Below are 20,415 nucleotides of genomic sequence, written 5' to 3' on the forward strand. Positions count from 1 at the left end.
TGAGGCCTCCCAGATGGCTCTGTTGATCTTTGCTTAAAACTGCAGGGCCCATCTAAAATGATTCCACCCAAATTAATTCCTTCCTTGCTTCCTTCCTTCTTTCCTTTATTCCTTCCTTTCCTCTTTTTATTCTTCAACCAAGGTCAGAGCAAGCCTTTCCCAGCTCCCTCCCCTTTTCTCTCCCTTGCCATTCCCATTATACATTTCTTACACGTTTAATCTGGTACTGCTATTTCCTTCTTGGATGACATGGATAAACACAACTGTGAAAGAAAAAATGTTAGCATACTAAGAAAATAAGGTCTAGCACCAAAGAGGGGAAAAAAAGGAAAGTTAATAAACAAATAATTAATTTAGAAAAATTGACATCTGTAATTTGATTAGACCAACAAAACTGCCTGGGTGCTAATTCTTTTTTTTTTTTTTTTTTTTTTTTTTTTTGAGACGGAGTCTCGCTCTGCCGCCCAGGCTGGAGTGCAGTGGCCGGATCTCAGCTCACTGCAAGCTCCGCCTCCCAGGTTCACGCCATTCTCCTGCCTCAGCCGCCCAAGTAGCTGGGACTACAGGCGCCCGCCACCTCGCCCGGCTAGTTTTTTGTATTTTTTAGTAGAGACGGGGTTTCACTGTGTTAGCCAGGATGGTCTCGATCTCCTGACCTCGTGATCCGCCCGTCTCGGCCTCCCAAAGTGCTGGGATTACAGGCTTGAGCCACCGCGCCCGGCCCTGGGTGCTAATTCTAGACCTTTTTTTCACTACATAGAGTTTCAAAATAAGAGTTTCTTTATATAGAGTTCACACTCATAGTTCACATACCCTGCCTTCCCTAACAGAAGCCAGGCTATGTTTGGAAAGTTCTGTACTTAGAATGGTAAAATCCAGTTGTCCTGAGACCACACAGATGAACATCCATGGAAATTTTCCTGTTCCATGCCTATGTTCTCACTCATTTCCACTAGTCTTTTGTCTACAGTGAAGTTATCTATGAAAGAGTATCCAAGAAAATATTGCAACCTTTTCCAAGTTCCAGGAAATCCGAGTAGGTGAAGATACTCTTCACCTCACTGTATATAATGCAACATTGATTGGATTGACACTTATTCTGGCCCAAAGCATAGTTGATCTAATATATGAATAAGGATATATATAATATATAAAGGATAAGCTAATCTTCATTTCTTGCATTGCTTTATCTTCTATTTCAGCTTCCATTGAGATGATCAAGAATATGCTAAGTTAGTATCCTATTGCCTAAAAGAAAATTATTTCCCAGGAGGACAGTTTAATGTTCAAATGCTTTCACTGGATTCAATATAAGAACCAGGAAGACATTTTGATACTTTTTCAAAGCCTCCTTTGGAGACCCTTGTTTATTATATTAATATCCATTACATAAAGATCTAGATGCTAAAATCATCTGTAATTCAGTACCTGATGGCTAGGGTGATCATTCCTTAAAATTGCAGGGCCCATCTAAAATGCTTCCATTCAAATTTCTTTCCTTTCTTCCTTCCTTCCTTCCTTCCTTCCTTCCTTCCTTCCTTCCTTCCTTCCTTGTTTCCTTCTTTCCTTCCTTCCTTGTTTCCTTCCTTCCTTCCTTCCCTTTCCTTCATTTCTTTCTTTCCTCTTTTTCTTCTTCAACCGAGGTCAAACCAAGTCTTTCCCAGCTACCTCCGCTTTTCTCTCCCTGGCAGAAATGTTTTATACCTCTTTTCATCTAAAAATGGGACTAACATTTTATTCTGCCATTGCCTTGATGGCCGGGAAACTCAGTGTGAAGTTCAATGCTTAAGAATGATGTTTCCTCTTTCCTAGTAATTCTTTTTCTCTTTTCCCTGTAAAATTTTTTATTTTTAAAACTTTATTAGTAGTACTCATATTGTTTGTGAGTTTATTTTAGGTAAGCTTAAATAGTTGGATTTTTTAGAGGGGATGGAAATAAGTAGGCTATAAAATTTTAAATAAATTATATATGTACATATATATCAATGTTTACTGTGCCCAAACCATGATTACAAATCACTGAAGACATTTTAGAAATAAACAGACCAGGTGCCGTGCCTTAAGAATGTAATGTCAGAGTTTTAAGAGGCTGAGGTGGGTAGATCACTTGAGCCTAGGAATTTGAGGCAGCAGTGAATTATGACTGTGTCACTGCACTCCAGCCTGGGCAACAAAGCAAGATCCTCATCTCTAAAAAAAGAACAAAAGAAGAAAGAATACTGAAGGGAGTTGTGAAAAATTTAATAGTTTCAATTCAAGCAAGCATGTGAATTTACATCTCATAGCTTTTTAAAGGAATTAATCTTTTTGTTTAACTTGTATCAGGTAATAGCACTGGAACACGAAGCTGATCGGTTACAGATGTGGGTCTGTAGTATCACGAGAGCCAGCTAACTCTTCCCTCAGTATCTCCATTCATAAAATATGAGGGTTGGACTCCGAAGACCTAAGGGATCATTTCCAGCTCTGGAATTGTATGATTTCTTCTAAGTTTACTCTTACTCTATTTCAACATTTAAACATCTAATTACCATAGGAGAACACATTCAAGAATGACAATAAGAAGTGACTATGCAAGAGGAAGTTTCTTAACTCTTTTCTCTTTACAAAGGCATTCTGAGGACATGGACTGCAATGAAGCATTTCCTTTCAAATTAGATTTGAATATTACATCAGATAATGAAGCTTTTGAAGTTCTAAGAACTCAAAATTCCATTCAGTGGTCTGATGTCATGAAAATGGATCCTTAACCAGTCAAAAGAGCTAATTCATTTTGGGAAAAAAAAAATGAAACAAAAGCATCTACGATTTCTTAGTCATTATAGTAGCTCTGTGAAACTATTATATAACCAGCTTAAAAACATACTGTTTTGGTATATACTGTGCAAAAAAAAGATTCTAAGCTTGACAACAACAGAATAGACTCAGTAACTATTTAGCAATACAACAAGTTGCTTTGTTTCAAGCATAACTGTTACCAATTACTTTATTCTAGCAGTCATGATAGAGCAATACTATCTGAAGCACCTTGGCATTAACTTTGTTGTGAAATATCAGATAGTCCTTGCATGCTGCAACAGGTTGAGTATGTATTTTCCTGTAGCATTAATTTGATATCCAAACAAAATTATATGATATGGGCAGATTATATAGCAATAGAAATGTGTTTATTTAAGTCCAACTAACATAGTTAGCTAGCTAGCCGTGTCATGTAGGCTAACCTACACAAACAGGATATAAGATACATACTTTAATTTCAGCTGCCTGAGAAATGAAACTTTTCTTCTCAGTGCTTAAAAGAGTAGGCACACAAAAGTGAAAGCACATAATCAATGCTTAGTGAACATTCATTAAATAAACAAGCTTTTCTGTTATCTTGATCAGCTTAGTGTCGAAATTGGGAATTATTAGCATTCACCAAAATGGATGAATTTTATTTCTCTATAACACACGGAATTTATGATGGAATGTGTGTGTAACTCTGTATGTATACTTAGATGCCACTGATACTAGTTATATTTCTGATGTTTTGTTTAGCCGTTTACGGTGGTTGCTGTTGTTTTCTTCAAAACTGTTGAAATAGAATTGTCTACTTGTGAGAAGTCCTTTGAGCCTGACCTTATGAAGTGCTATAAGCTATATTTTACCTTAATATTGAGGCTGTCCAAAAGATGTATGTTTCAAAACTTCAAAGGAAACTGTATCTTGTGTAGTTAATGCAATCAGCCACAGCATAAAACACTTTTCTGAAGACGTGTAAAGGATCCAAACTTCAAATCTCAAGATTTGGCTGAAAGGGGCTAGAAGTAATTATCTGATAATATATACTTCCATTGTTTTCTCCTTTTTGTATCCAAAAAAATCATTTGAGAGTAAACATAGGGGAAAAGTTGCTTTAGCAAGTAATATACAGGAGAGGTAAAAATCCCAGGAACATCTAGAGAAGGAGCAGGCGGGAGTAAAATTGTTTGTTTCATGTTTTACACATTGTAGGCCAGAAAAAAAAAGAAAAACTTGCATTTTCATTCAAATTCACATCCACAAAGTCTTCTCTGAGTCAACCAAATTAAACTAAATCCACCAGCATGAGAAATTCAAGGACTGAGCAAAAGAATGTCTCATCATTAATAATAAGTTGGTACATAACCCAGAAGATCCTTCTTTCTTTCTTTTAAGTTCAAGATATGGCTGCTTCCCAGTTCTTGTCCCCATGGAAACAGGATGTGCTCGGTGTAACCAGCTGACGGAGACAAACAGCTTCGAGGCTGTGGCTACATCCCTGGGGCTGGTTTCACTGTGAAGTTCTCCTGACTGCTGCACTATTAGTTCAGCTGTGATTCCCCCGTTCTTTCCTCAAATCGAGGTCTATGCAACAGTTTGAAGTTGCATTTGAGGACATCTCGAGTTTTTAATATTTGACATCTATTTGTTGTGTTTCCATTGCTTTCTTGCCTATTTCATGCATTCTTTAAACAACTTGTTTTATACATTGTTCATTTCTTCTTTTGAATGTACATTTTTAGTTTTCTTTGGTCTTTATTAAATGCAAGTTTAATCACTCCAGCTAGATTTTTAAGATCCACAGAGAGAAAAACTATTTAAGCCACTTACAAGGTTAGAACAGTGCTTAGTATACAATAAACACTATATATTGCCTGATGGACAAATGACTCACTTTAGCGCTTTTATTCTCTGTAATATGTAGTTATAACAGAGAATAACTGCTCATTTTTAGCCAGCAGAGATTTGGTAATACATTTGGTTTCCCTGTAGTGGATTACTGTTGATGATCTTTACTTGCTGTTTGTACTATTCATGGCTCACCGGTGATGTTGATTGAAGTCATCCCTAGATGGGCTGTGACATCAATTACTGACCCAAATCTCACAGCTAAACTGCAGGTTGGGCATCACTACTATCATTTGAAAACAGTTAACGTTGTATGGAGGCTGATGCTCTACACACATAGCTACATGGAGATGTGCAAACTTTCTCAAGAATTCACTTGTCTATTCCAGTTTGCTTCTTTGTTTGTGTATCTCAGAAAAGGGCATTGCCACAGCTGCTGGATTACGTAATGGCTCAAAAAAGCGGTCTTCAAGGTCATTCAAACACATGACTATCTCTCTGGACCAGAACAAGAATTCCAACTTGCATTAAAAAGTCATCATAACAACCTAATTTACTCATAAATAGTCCTCGTGTGAATTACCTCTTCTCAAAAAGCATACTGAAGATATTTTCTTGCTTTTTTTTGTTATTGTTGTTGTTTAATTTATGGCATGTCTCATGCTATCTTTGAATGTTGAGATTATTCTCCAGGTATTAAGTTTAGATCTTATTGCTGAAATGAGACCAAGTGACATACAGTAAAATATTTGAAAGTCTGTTTAAAAAAAAAAAAATCTAGAGTTTTTAAATAAAATTATTTTGAATATGTTGACAATGCATATCTTAAAATCTTACATCTTATTTCATAAAATATAATCCGAGGGCTCCTTGTACATCCAGATATTCAATTAGTAATCATCAGTTTTTTAGAAATTACTCCTTTTTACTATTCTAAGGTATCTTTAACATTTTGAAAATTTAATGAATGAAATTGTGGTTTTTAAAAGAGCCCAAACAGTTTCTTCCATGAGTGAATATATTATTAGTCTTGTACTTTTGAAATAAGAGAAGTCCTCTAGTACTGAACATTCTGGCATATATTTCCTAGTACCATCGGTCCTTCTTAGAACATAATTGAGACACTGAGGAATTAACTCCTTCAAGCCACAAGGAAGCCACTTCCCATCAGAGGTTCTGACTTTATTGTACTATCCTGTATAATCACATGAATTCATATGGCACCATTACTGAAGTATAATGAGATCGTTAACTCCTAAGCACGCAGTTTATTTTAGACTTTCAAAAATGCAGATTGACTTAAGATTAAGAAGTGATTGCAACCACGTATTTGCAGCAAAAGCAGTTATGAGACGAGAGATGGGGAAAACAAATTGTACTATACTATTTAAGCTCAAATTTCCTTACTCTCACCCCCACCTGGACAAAATGGCTCTTATAACATCCACTATCTATTAAAGCTTTTGCTTTTAAAACAAAATTAATATTCCTAAGAAATGCAAATATAAAAGGTGATAAGTCTTTTTTTTTTTTTTTTCATTTCAAGTATGGATCTGATTTTAAGACCTTATTTTCAAATGGCTCTTTCAGTGCTTTTGTAGGTAGGAGCCAAGAATTAAGAACAACCCTCATCTTGTGTGTTAGATAATACCACAGAGAGTTTCTCTATCCTCAGCTTTAACTCCTGTCTACTGACTAGACCTATTTAAATTGCCTAACCTGTTTAATGAGCTCCAAAAATAAATGTATATTATAGAGAAAACCAAAGGACACCCACTATTTACAGAGAAATGACACGGAAAGGGCATTTCTTCAATATGTGACCTAAATAACCCAAATCAGATTTAATTCAATATGGGAATCTGGGATTACATCAGAGCTGTTATCTGGGTCTGCCAGTAACTGCAATAACATCTTTAAACAGTAGCACAATCTCTGTCCTAACAAAAATGACTTCTCCACTAGGATAGAAATTAATTCACCCTTGCTCTCATTTTTATCACAAGGAGTTAAAATAAATTTTAAAAAATCAAATGCAGCTTCCTTGGACTGTTACAGCTAATTCTGAATTAAGAAATGAAACAGTTAGTAGTTATGTATTTCTGACAGTACTGAAAACAAATGCTCCTAATGATATCATTTCACATACAAACCTAACACATAGGCTGAGATGCACCTGGAGAGGCATCCCATAGAAGCTTCAGGTTTTATTATTACAGATTCACTCTTTAAAAATTCAAATAGGGCCTGGCATGGTGGCTCTTGGCATTTTGGGATGCCGAGGTGGGTGGATGATTTGAGTCCAGGAGTTTGAGACCGGCCTGGCCAACATGGCAAAACCCCCTTTCTACTAAAATTACAAAATTAGCCATGTGTGGTGGTGCATGCCTGTAGTCCCAGCTACTCTGGTGGCTGAGGCACGAGAATCGCTTGAACCCCAGAAGTAGGGGTTGCAGTGAGCCAAGATTGTGCCACTGCGCTCCAACCTGGGCGACACAGCAAGACTCTGTTCAATAATAACAATAATAATAATCATCATCATCATCATCAAATAATGCTGATGAGGAGACTCAACACCTGCCAAGACTCTAATGAAAGTGGGTTTATTCAGGTAATTTTTGACAGATGACGCAAAGCAGCAAGAGATAAAGAGTAACTTGGAAGGTATATTGAAAGGGGTAGTTGGATGGGAAACATGGCCAGAAAGGAGATGCCAGTGATGATTTCATAATGAACATGCTAGCCTAGGTCCAGCCATGGCTGTTCCTCCACTCATTGCCAATCACTGAGGTTCTAGAATGTCCCTGAACCTGGTGATAAGAACAATGATGAGGGAAAGTAATGTAAAAAAGAAGATTGATAATATTTTCTCTTCTGATACTGGACATGGTTAATACCTATATATATATATGAGAGAGATATATATGGGTATATATACCCACATGTATATATGTGAGAAACAAAGACTCTTGAAGGCTCATTGTGTACAATGTCATCCTTCTAGTAATGATGAACACTATGATCTCCTGAGGTATTCTCAGCTCATGCACATTTAGCTGGAAGAGCTCAAATATTTCTAAAAAGCAACAAATGAGGCATTCTTTTGCATCGTTTCCCTACTTCAAGATAGATTTTTCTTGATGTTGAGTGTTGAGTTTATGCTGAAGAATTTGATTCTTGCAAATTTATTTTTACAGTGCGAGGGATATTTTTGCTGACAATTCAACATTCAAAGAGATGAGTGTACGACATCTCTAAGAGATGTCATGGAGTGCAGGTAGAAAGGACTTTTTAAGGAGGTAAGATCTAAAATAGGACAGTCACATTTAATTGATGAATTGTGTTATGATTGTCCAGAAGTAAAACAGAGAACCTGGAAGTGATTTGGGAGGAATATGTTAGTGTCAGAACATATGAGACCTTTTCTTTGTCCCCTTTTTTAAAAACTCTTTTTAATTCATGTGTTTCTTCTTTGTTTTTTTCAGAACTACTTCTCAAATCACTAGTCACATCCTGGTAGAAGTCCAGCAATGAAGATGGCACAGAAACACATTCCAAATACTATGATACCATAAAGTATACTGTAGCAATGCATCTGGCACACCCTCATTTTAACATCTGTCTCAGAAGATTTTGACAGAAGATAAAACTGTCTAGTTTTTATTTCATTGGTTTCATGAAAATTTATTTCACTGGTTTCATGTCACAGGCCCATGACTGTATAAAGAATCATAATCTTTACAAACACAACAGTGACTCACAGAGACATGTTGCAAAGCTGTAATCCAAAACACTGATGTTAATTTCAGAGGCCATTCATGGTGTTAAGAAGGAGCTTTTGTTAACCAAATAATTGAATACTCATAATTACTTTTCAGTTCTAGTTCAGTTCTTCACACCAAACCATTTTCTTTACGTAGTGAATGCAGAATTTTTTTTTTTTTTTTTTTTTTTTTGAGACTGAGTCTGGCTTTGCCGCCCAGGCTGGAGTGCAGTGGCCGGATCTCAGCTCACTGCAAGCTCCGCCTCCCGGGTTTATGCCATTCTCCTGCCTCAGCCTCCCGAGTAGCTGGGACCACAGGCGCCTGCCACTTCGCCCGGCTAGTTTTTTGTATTTTTTAGTAGAGATGGGGTTTCACCGTGTTAGCCAGGATGGTCTCGATCTCCTGACCTCGTGATCCGCCCGTCTCGGCCTCCCAAATTGCTGGGATTACAGGCTTGAGCCACCGCGCCCGGCCCAAGAACTTTCAATACTAAACTTCTATGTAAAACAAAACATCTCAAAATCAATAACTACTTTAATGGAATAGTAAAGAATTTACTTAAACACAAAGGAATGAAAATATCTCTGCAAATATGTCTACTGACTTTTAAATTTTGGTGACTTCTTTCGAATTAATTCCTTTACCTCTGTTCCTCATCCACATAAAAATGACAAAAATGAAAGATAATTTTCTAGCCTATAATTAAATTTCTCCATTGTTGGCATATAATATGTTTTTAATACATTTTTCAGTTGTCATAATTCATATGAAAATTATTAAAAGAGATTTAGTTGCCTTTGAGGACTGTATTTGGAACCTACTTCTTAAAAATTGTGTAAAAATAATTGTGGCTTTTGAGAGACAATTGGAAATTTGAACCTGATCACATATTTTGTGATATTAAGGAATTTTATTAATTATTTTCTAGGTGGGAGAATGACATGATTTTCTTAAAAGAATGTGTGAATTGTTTATTACATTTCAACATTGTCTTAATCATCAAACATTTGTTGACCTTCTGCTGTATCTAGAGCTCTGTGATCCAGATGAAGTATTTGATATTAAGCCATTACCAGGTGGTAGTTACTCTACCTCTGTTTGAAATTCATGCCCAGTTCATTTGATTGCTTTAAATTTGAGTTCATTCTTGAGCATGTGCCACCAAATTCCAAGCATTTTCAAATGGTGAATTACTTCTTACAAACTCAGTGGAGTGTATGTTTGCTGATCTGATGTAACCCACTTGAAGTGATGCGTTGTGTCAACCTTAATATCACCATCGAAGGATCCCTAGGGAATGCAGCATTTGGCTTCTTTCATTGTTAACATCCGAATTTAGTTTATATCAAAGTAACATAACACATATAGTTTTAAAAAATCATATAGTATGAACAACAACTTGAAAGAAAAGCAACAGATCATTGCAGCTTGCCCTTCTCCCTCCCCAAGTACCTGAGCGTCTGTCATTGTCCTCAAGCATAATGCCATCAGCAGCACACCTGTAATTGAATAAGCAGGACTTATTACCCATTTCATTGAGGGAACACTCACACCACAGAGAATCCAGTGGTGTCTCAGGTAAAGGATGTTAAAAGGGACTTATAACAGGATTTGGGCTTTGGTTGGGTGAACCGACGGAAGTTTCCCGCTCTGAATTGGATGCTGTCTAAAAGTGGTTATGATCTGTGATTGGCTATCTCAATAAATCTTATCTTTAGAGAGGGCGGACTAGGGTAATGCTAAAGATGCAATTGTTAAGAAACAGTCCTCATTCGTATTAGCTGAGAGAGAGGAATGTTTTGTATTTTGTGGCTTAAACAACGCTCATGTGTTTAGACATGATTGTAGAGTGATCTTCAATTTGTTTTGATCCATCATAGTAGATGATGTCATGTGATTTTTTTTTTTTTTTTTTTTAATGTTCAACAGAATGCTAACACCTACCTGTGAGTACCAGGACAGCTGACAGCAACCCCGGGGCTTTGCTGGTGGTGCCAGGCTAGCTCCTGGAAGTCAGGAGTTGCCTAGTTCCTTCCCATGCCTTTTCCCAGAGGCAATCACATTAAACTTTTTGGAAGTTTCTTCTGGCACTTACCTCCAGATTCCTAATAGTTTTTCTTTGTTTTTAAATGTTTGATTTATTTTTAAATATTTGACTTCCTGCTGTAGAAATAAGACTTTTTGCTCTCTTGTATCCATGCTGCTATATACATTCTCTGTGTACATGCCTCCTATGCCCATCCTAATAATACACATATATGACACTTTTTATTTTAAAGTAATTATGGACATCTTTATTATTGTGGCTATGTCAATATTATTCATAACAGAACTATACGATACACTATAATTATATATCCTTTTCTTTACAATTTAGTTTTTGCTGGTTTTAATAATTGTCTTTCGTTTCTGTTGCTAAGTTATCAACAATTCTTGTCCTCAATTCTCTAATAGAATTGTAAAATTTCTCTTAAAATGTTTAAAACATCAGCTAATTTGTCAGTTCAATTTCTTCTGCTTGCAGACAGACTCCTGAAGCACTCAGGTGACTGCTGCAGTCTGGAGTGGGGACTTTCTAGGACCACAGCATTGCTGTTGCTCTGGGACATCATTTAAAGCATTTGATTTAGCTCTCTCTCTTTTGCTGGATTTTCCAGTTCCTGACTCCTATGTCTACGTTTTTCTTGTGTCATTCTGTTGCTTGTGATAGAGTTCATGTGAGTGGCTTCCCAAAAATGGGTACACGGGATATAAATCGTTTGACATTTGCCTACCTGAAAATGCCCTTTCTTTCTCTGCACATCTGAATGATTTTTTGGCAGAAAAAGAATCCTGAATTGGAAAGAGGTTTCCCTCAGAATATTGAAATCACTTATTATTTGCTAGGTCTTAGTGTTGCTGTTGAGAAGTTCAATGCCTTTTGATTTAAATGTGACAGTTTTTTCCCTCTTTGGAGGCTACTGGAATGTTGATCCTTGGTGTGAATTTGATATGACTGGTTATGATTATTTTTTGCATATACTGTTCTGGGCTCTTTCTGTCTAGAATATCATATACTTTAATTCTGAGAAATATTTCTATATTATTTCCTTGATAATTTCATTCATTCTGTTTTCTCTTTCCAGAACTCATATTAGTGGGACCACTTGGATTTAACCTTTAATTTTCTTAACCTCCATTTTACCCCTATTGTCCATCTCTTTGTCTTTTTGTTTGATGTTTTGGGGAATTTACTAAACCGCTTTTTCTTTCCCATATTAAGAAAATTCTATTATCATAATTTAATTTTTGTGAGTCTTTTCTCATTGCCGTAATGCTCCCCTTTTAAAGAAAATATTTTCTTGACTTGTGAGTGCATTATTTTTTCTTATCCTAGACTCTGAACATGCTAATTATAGATTCATTTGATATTTTCTCTTCTCTGTAAACACAGGGAAGTTCTGTTTTTTTCCCCCCAAGTTCTTTAGTTGTGTTTGTTTACTTTAGTCTCTAGCTTTATATTAGAGGCTTTTTCAAATGCCCGACCTCCTTGGTTGTTATTCCACTTAAAGTGAGGCATGAAGAGCCTAGTTTGGAATCTTTATATGATGTGGAGCTTCACTGTGGATGATCTGACGGGGGCAGAGCAGGCTTTTGGGGTTGGAAATAGGGAGAGGGACACTGAAAGTTTCACTGTCAGTAGGTTTTTCTCATGGAGTGTTCAGTTACTCCGTGGAGGAAACTTTGCGTTTTCTGCCTGGGAGGTTATGCTTCCCAGCCTGTGTTCTTGGAGTTGAGCAGAAGAATAGAGCGGGATCTCATAGTTTAACGTTGTAGAATTTCACTTAACCTCATTGTCAGCATAGCACCCCCTCCAGCTCTCTGCTCTGCTGAGCTTTGCTGCCCCCATTTATTCATAGAGGAAGTCTCTAGCTTCTGATGGGTGGGAGAGAGACTGTTGCCTGGCTCTTTGGAGCAGAAGAGAGGACTCTAGGAATCTACCTGCTCTCCAAACAGAGTTTCAACAAAAACACCTGTTTACAGCCCTAAGTTCACCTTTATTTTCAGAGGTCCTAACTGTCTCTAATTCCAGGAACTGCTGAGATTCTGTGACAAGAACTCACCTATTTTCCACTGTCTGGGTGCTTAGGTTTCAGCTCTGTTTGGTTATTTACTACTTGCCCATCTGCTTTTAGTCTTCCAGGAGTTCATTGACATCTTTTGTCTATTATCACCCATTTTCTTTATCTTTTGGGATTTGTATATCGTTTTATCCTTTCCAGGGCATCTAGCTAGAAATCAGATATGGAATATATATCTAATCTACTTTGTTTAATCAGAAGTGTTAGCAGCTTTGATTTTTACCACTTGGTCTTTGAAAACATTTTAAAATTGATAAGCACATTAAAAATTTGAATGTATAATTTATATTTTACTAGTGCAAAAGTTACTAAAGAAAACAAAAACACAACAAAAAGAAAACAATTTATTTTCCTTCTCCATCCACTCATCATCCAAATGCATGAGTTTATCTTAAACAGACAAAAGATGACCAGACATTCAATATGAATGTTCAAAAGGGGAACAATTATTCTGGACTCTAAGTACCAAAGTCTCTGATGTAGGCAACTACAGAAATTCAATGAAAATAAAATCACATTATAGAACTAATAACATTGACTCATAATACTTCAGGCATGCATAACTCTTTTGCTTACATTTGACCTACCCGCCACTACCCACTATAAATGCCATGAAAAATAGCACTCTTCATTACGCTTTAAAACTTTATTGTCTTCACTTCCTTTGAAATTAATAGCCTGTCATTGATAGCCCTATTGCATATTTTTATTTCTTTAGGTAGTAAACAGGAACTATCCTACTATTTGATTTTTATTTCTAATCCACTTGAATACTTTTAATGTTAAGAAAAACTATTGTCTTTTGACCACATAATGGTATGAATTCAAGACTGCAAGCTAACGTCAATGGAAGCACTGAATTCTCAGTAAGAAAGTAAAAGGAGTCATAATAATTAGTAGCTACAATGAAGATGATAATCAAATGTTAAAACCATTCAGATGAATTTCTGCAGTGAACTTCTGTAGGTGTCTTGACTGCAAATGTCTGTTCTTTCTGTGGTTAGTGACATCAATTAATGGAAAACAAGGTGCAGGAACATGCCGATGCATGTTTTAACAAGTAAATGCAGCGTGGCCTGTGGTAGGTCTCACTTTGCAAATATTATATGTTCCTAAGAAGCCAAACAGAGAACAAGTTTAAACTTGAGGATAGCAAATGTGAATGAAACAAAGAGAATGTCTGGGTTTGTTTTTTTTCCCTGAGAAAGGATTTTCCCACATATCTAGAAATAAATGTAGATTGCTGAAGTGATCAAGCAGCATTTCATGATCAGTTTTATTCAATACTTAAAATGTGCCTGGTAAATTCTCCATTAATCTACTTCCAGGGATTCATGTACCACTTATTTACTGATGACATTCAAATATACCAATATTATTCTAATTTTTAAACTTCAAACACATTCTAAGGAATTTTTCTGAGTTACCTCAAACTCAACAAATCTAAAATTAAACAAATTTTCTACCCATCAAGCCCAATGTCCCTCTTAAATTCCTTAATAGTTTTATAGTCTATGTAATCACCTAAATTAAATATTTTAGTCATATTCTAATACTAAGCATAGTTCTTAGTATATTTATTTCTCAAATAAATAAATGGATGCATTTTCAGTGCTTTCTAGTCCTCTCCCTATAATCTGATGGTTTGGTAAGTTTAGTAAGTTCTATCCACTATACTTCAAAACCCCTCTCATGCCATCCCCTTCTTTCATCTGCTCTATTGCTGTTTTAGTACAGACCTTCAAGCCTCCTAACTCTTATATCTCTGTTGTCTAATACAGCTGCATCTCTGCAGCTCAGATTTCATCACATTGCAGCCTGATTTAAATCTATTCAATTTCTCTCTTATCTGTAAACCAATATTCTAATTTCTTCTCCTCACTCTCCACAATTATTGAACTCTTCATTTGCCACTTTTCTTGACTCATTAACTGAACCTTCCCCCAAAGCCATATTTTTACATTTTTGATCCTACTGTGTAATCTCATGACACCAGGACTTTGATCATATTATTTCCTATGCTGGAATAGTTTTTTCTTTTACTCTATAGCCTGCTTATCCTTTAGTTTCCAATTCAAACATTTTCCAGGCCTCTAAGCAGAATTTTTTTTTAAACTCCTCAAAGCTTTTATGATACTTTTTCTTTATACTTCTCCTCTAGCTCTCAACACAGTCTAAGCTTTATTTTAATAATCTGTTCATGCACCTGTCTCTTGAAGTCCTAAAAAGGGCTGACCTCCAGCACTTAATTCCTGTCCCACAGTAAATGCTACAGGAGTTTTCAAAATAGGCATTGAATTAAAGCCATGTTACATTATTATTATTATTATTATTTTTTTTTTTTTTTTTTTTTTTTTTTTTTTTTTTTTTGAGACGGAGTCTTTGCTCTGTCACCCAGGCTGGGGTGCAGTGGCGCGAACTCGGCTCACTACAAGCTCCGCCTCCTGGGTTTATGCCATTCTCCAACCTCAGCCTCCCGAGTAGCTGGGACTACAGGCGCCCGCCACCTCGCCCGGCTAGTTTTTTTTTTGTACTTTTAGTAGAGACGGGGTTTCTCCGTGTTAGCCAGGATGGTCTTGATCTGCTGACCTTGTGATCCGCCCGTCTCGGCCTCCCAAAGTGCTGGGATTACAGGCGTGAGCCACCGCGCCCGGCCCCATGTTACATTATTTTTGAGAATGACATCTCTTTAAGGAGTAAGAGAAAGAAAATAAAATGAATGAGTGAGTCTTTAGTTTGAGAAGATTCATATGATCCAATCCATGAAGTGATAGGAACTCATGTTGCAAAAAAGGTCCCCTTTTCAGTGAACAGAAGTTAACTGAAAAAATAAGACACATAATAGCGAAGGAGCCCCTCTCCACTCCGCAGCCACCAGTCGCTCAATACTGCTCCCTTCCTTTTCCTTCAGAGGTTTTGACAGTCTTTACTGCAGTGGCAGTCATTCTTCATTATTTATTCTCTGGGCTTGTTTTTCCCATCTTGTCTTCCAGGTGCTCTGAGTGTAGCTCTTAGAACTCCAGGGCTTAAGATGAGATAATGTGTTGCCTGTGGGAGGGAAGCACTCCGGCTTCCCTTTGAAAAGCTTTCATTTTGTTCCAGTACCCCTGAGGGAACATGAGCCTCTCTGGAATGTACTCACTGCCCTCTCCCTTTGGCGTGGGTGTGTGTTCTCCCTTCCTTGAGCAGTGGGATTGGAGAGAGGGAGGCAGACTGTTCTGGTTTACTCCAAATACCCCCAAGTGCTGTATTGCATAGCCCCATATATGATGTGCTGGCAGGCAGACAGGCAGCAGTGGGGAGAGCTTGTTGTATCTGAATTTTAATTACACATGGTAAAGACTTCTTGCTAGTTTAGAGAAAGCTACTCTTCAGGTTTGCTTTCTTTCAGTGAAGGGGCATTTTTATCCAATTAGAGGGAAATTATTAGAGGCCAAGTTCTTATCTCAGTCTCTGCAGATTTACCATATAAGAAGATGCTAATTATACTTACCTAACCAATGGTAATAGGCTCTGCTCCAGTAGAGGAATCTTTTTAAACTCTTGGTTATAAAAATACTATACATATACACATTAATTAGAGTGACTTGTCAAGACCCCATGTGTAACCATATCCAGCTTCAACATTTATTAATTTTTACAGCACATTTTATACTTCTACCAACCCCTATGCTCCCAGATTATTTAGAAGCAAATCAGACATCACATTATTTTATTCATAAATATTTTTAAGTTTACAGGAATCCTGCCAGCAATATTGTTCTAACAGTTTACCTTTGATTAATAAACTTCTTATCCCACCTGGAATCCATATTTTGTTGCCTCAAAACTTGAAAAGTACTTGGGACTTCCACAGTATATTGATTTAGTAAAACTCACATAGAGAGTTGGATCGTGTGAGTTAGCTCTACCCCAGTGATTAATGTATTCTGTACACAGTAGCACACACGGTACAGTAACGCCCCTTCTTTGGTCACCTAGTAACTTTTCACTAGTCAACACCAAACTGAATAAACCACTATGTTGTGAGAAGGTGCTTGGCTAGCTGACTTGGATCATCTCCTAGAGTTTAGGAGACATAACCATCACCAAGTTTGAATTTGCAAAACCTTTAGGCTTTGCTGGCAGGAGAGAAAATACCACTTTTGGACCATAAAATGGATACGGAATACATGGGCTCAGGGAAACTGGGCCAAATATTGAAGCAGATTTGGAGACAAAACCAGATGCTAAAGCAGGCACTCCTGGGTGATGACCTTTGTGAGGGGGCTGGTGGGGCCACTTGGATGGCCACTGTGGTCTTTCTGGGTCAGGAGCTCAGCAGGGCCCTTCACCAGCTGCTGGAGCACACCGCAGGCACCCTGCATTCCACCTGCCAGCAGCTGCATGTGCTGCTTGACAAGGAGAATCAATGTGTCTGGAGAAAAGGCAAGTATTTTTTTATAACTTATTCTTTCTCTAAGAAATATTGATTAGGGCAAGATCTGAGAGGGACTATGAGCATACCAACAAGGCTAAGACGGAGTTTCTGTCCGCAAGAGACTAACAATTTCATACGAGAAATAAGTCGAGACAAATGCACAATAATGCCAGGGACATTGGGGCCAGTCCCATTAGAAACACTTGAATGAAGTGCTTTTGGACTTCAGAAGCATTTTAAATCCCATCTGTAGGGTGGGGAATTGAGAAGTTTGCTAGAAAAATGTAGTATTTAAGCTGAAGCTTAAAGAGTGAATTGGACTTATGCAGCAGGAAATAGAGAGTTGGTATTTTTTGTAGGATCCAAGACTTAAGAGACAGGAAAATACAGGCCTAGTTTGAGGCAGAGCTAGTAGTTTTTTTTTTTTTTTTTTAATCAGAATATAATATTCTATTTCTAGGGTCATTTGAGCTTAGACTTATTAATTGCAAAATTCCTGGGAAGACTGGAGTGGGTTGGGATAGGGAATTGGATCCGTATACACTGAGGCTGGAGAGGGATTCTTGGGAATAGGTCCAGTTATGGATGTGGAAAAGTACAGCAGGGCAGGAAGAATGTGGAATCTGATGAATATAATCCTAAATAACAACAGTTACTCCAGATAAGCATCTAGGTGGCATCATGAAATTCAACTCTAAATAATACAGTATCAAGATAAGTGGGCAGGTTCCATCTATGATGAAATCCAGGGTAGATGATATTAAGAAATTCAGTCTAAAGGGCAAATAGTGGGCATCAGGGAAATCTTTCCAAAGGTGGCATGACTGAGACGCCATCAGCTGCAGCCCAAAATCAGACCTTTAATCTCTGGAGGGAATGGAACATGGTCCTTGGCAACATAACAAGACAAATATATATTCAGAAAAAAGCAAGGACTTGGCGAAGGGATGATTTGGTGATGGTTTTAAAAACACTAAGTTATGGGGCCTTAAATTACATATTCTTTAGTTTAGAACTGAATTCTAAAGACTAGAGAGGCACTAAGCCTGCAAGAAGTCATCAGGTGACCTCAGTAGTGAGGAGAAGCAGGATGAACAAATAGGAGCATGGGAAGAATGATGATGGAGTGAGAGATTATATCAGATTTGACCATACTGAGAGTTTACTCCAGAATGAAGAAGGTTGACCTGAGTTAACAGGCTTTGAAAAGTCACTTCACGTTCCAATCAGAGAATTGGTATGGTCAGAGCTATTCTCTAAAGGACTAATTTGAAAATTTCCAGTGATCACAAATTCATCAGGAGGAATAATATGAACCTAATCCAATTCTTATAGTAGTAACTGGGCTCCAAAACGTAGCATCTACATTGGCAGAAATAATGGAGTTATGGTGTTTCTGCCAACCAAGCCACATCTGAAGTGTTCACCTAATTTTCAGCCCAGCATTTTAAATGGATCATTGGTAAACTATTGTACATCCAGTGGTAAAAGAACAGTTCTCAAAATCATAGCAAATGAAAAACAATTGAGGGAGATGTTGACTTCAGTTCTTATTGGAGGAGCGAGAAGTTATGACATTTGTCTTTAAATATTCAAAATATCTTTATAAGCAAGAGGGATTAGATTTACTCTTTGCTACCATGTTAAAAGTGGTTTGTTTTCAATCCTACAATTGTTAAAAGAGTGACAGTTGTACAATTACTTCTCCTTCATGAGATTGGCTTAAATGCCCAGAAAAGGTCTTTGTAGGTTTCTAAAATTATCTTGCCATGTTTCATTAGATGGCAATGCAGAAACATGATTTGGTTTAGTTTTGTATTTATTCTTTGTGTGTCTATGTATGTGTGTGTAGAAATCGTTACTTTCATAGACTGCCTCATAAAAATAACTGAACATTTGGGGAGCACTGCTGCACTTCTAAAGAAAGAAGAAAAGGAGATGTGTAATTTATGCGGCATGCATGATGAATGTACTCCACAGCAGACAATGTCCTCCATTCAAGATACCAAAGCAGCAGACATTGCTGCAAGAGGGGAACGAAATGTCATAGAAACAGTTACTGTTTCTCCCACAAATGGAGAGGACAGTCATTACACAAACCAGGTCCAGTTAGAAAAAAATAAAACACATGTGAGTTCAGCATTAGTGGAAAAAGAAAACAATACATCACTAAAAGGATGTGTACTGGGGCAAGAAGAGTCACAGAACAAAATGTTCCCAGATAATGCAGAAAATGAAGATGATAAACAAATAGAACACACGACTGTTGAGAACATAAATGGCAACAGGAAAGAGATTCATGGCATAATCCAGACAACAGAGAGAGAAATTCAAGAAACCTCAGAAAGCCCAAGAGAAGAGATGACCACGTCCTCAATAATATGTGATATCTCCAAGGAATACATAAATAGTACTCTTCCCAATGATTCAGAGAATATAAAGCACAAGAATAACATAATGGAAAAGGAGTAAGTAAATGCAATGTGGGAAGTGCTTAAGTATGCCTACTTATATGTGTGTTTCTATAGTCAGTACATGTCTTAGTACATTCAGGCTGCTATAACAAAACATCAGAAAGTGGGTAGCTTTTAAACAACAGATATTTATCTCTCACAGTTCTGGAGGCTTGGAAATCCAAGATCAAGGTGCTGGCAGATTTGGTGTCTGGGAGGTGGCTTCTTGCTGTGTCCTAACATGGTGGAAAAAGTGAATGAGCTCCCTTGGGCTTATTTTATAAAGGCATTAATCTCATCCCTAAGGACTCCACCCTCATGACCTAATCATTTCCCAAAAGGACCCACCTCCTAATACCATCACCTTGGGGGCCAGGATTTCATTGCATGAATTTTGAGGAGACACAAACATTTAGACTATAGCAACATGCATAGTATTTATACATGAATAAAATTTCCATTTCATATCTCCCAAAGATATTGTAAATTAGTAATTCAGCTTGAATCACTCCTATGAAAATTTATATGGCCACTATTATTAATATTGTTATATATCTTAAAGCTGTATTTCTTATAGCTTTAGGAAACACATTACCTTTTTTTTAAAGAGGAAGGAATTGAGTAGACAGGAAAGTAGTTAAAATGATCAATTGTCCAGATCATGAACACTTTGCAAATTACTACTATTTCAATTATAGTAACAAAAACTAGAAGACTGTAGGGAGTTAGAAGATTTGGAGAGAATGTTTTATCCTTGGATTCACTTTATTTATATTCTCAAGAAAATCATTATGAGTTTTAAGCCTGTGTCTGTAGAACTCTTGGGATTTCATGGATGAACTTTGGGAGGTACTTAAAATTGAATGTGTATGTTCAGACCTATTTCATTTCCCTGGATATGGTCTAGAACTATCATCAGATTCTCTAGGAGACCATGACTTCAAAAAAGTGAGAAAGACCCATCTATTTTGTAAATTTTATCTCCTGTGCAAAGAGGTAATAAGGCCCTATTTGTCCATATAAAATAA

At 37.1% G+C, this 20,415-nt stretch overlaps 1 protein-coding gene across 3 annotated transcripts in view; it reads left to right on the forward strand.

Moving 5' to 3' along the window:
* The first annotated feature begins 16,557 nt into the window (after positions 1-16,557).
* Positions 16,558-20,415, forward strand: part of DTHD1 (death domain containing 1) — a 71,204-nt gene continuing 67,346 nt past the window's right edge. For 2 of the 3 annotated variants that reach the window (XM_065544856.2, XM_065544857.2), the window contains exon 1: positions 17,351-19,402. In XM_065544856.2, coding sequence (XP_065400928.1) covers positions 18,732-19,402 — 671 coding nt within the window. In that variant the 5' untranslated portion in view covers positions 17,351-18,731. Of the gene's footprint in view, positions 16,943-17,350; positions 19,403-20,415 lie in introns of those variants that run through there. The other variant, XM_065544858.2, reaches the window with a different exon arrangement.

Source organism: Macaca fascicularis, chromosome 5, assembly GCF_037993035.2.
Source record: "Macaca fascicularis isolate 582-1 chromosome 5, T2T-MFA8v1.1".
Taxonomy (NCBI): Eukaryota; Metazoa; Chordata; class Mammalia; order Primates; family Cercopithecidae; genus Macaca; species Macaca fascicularis.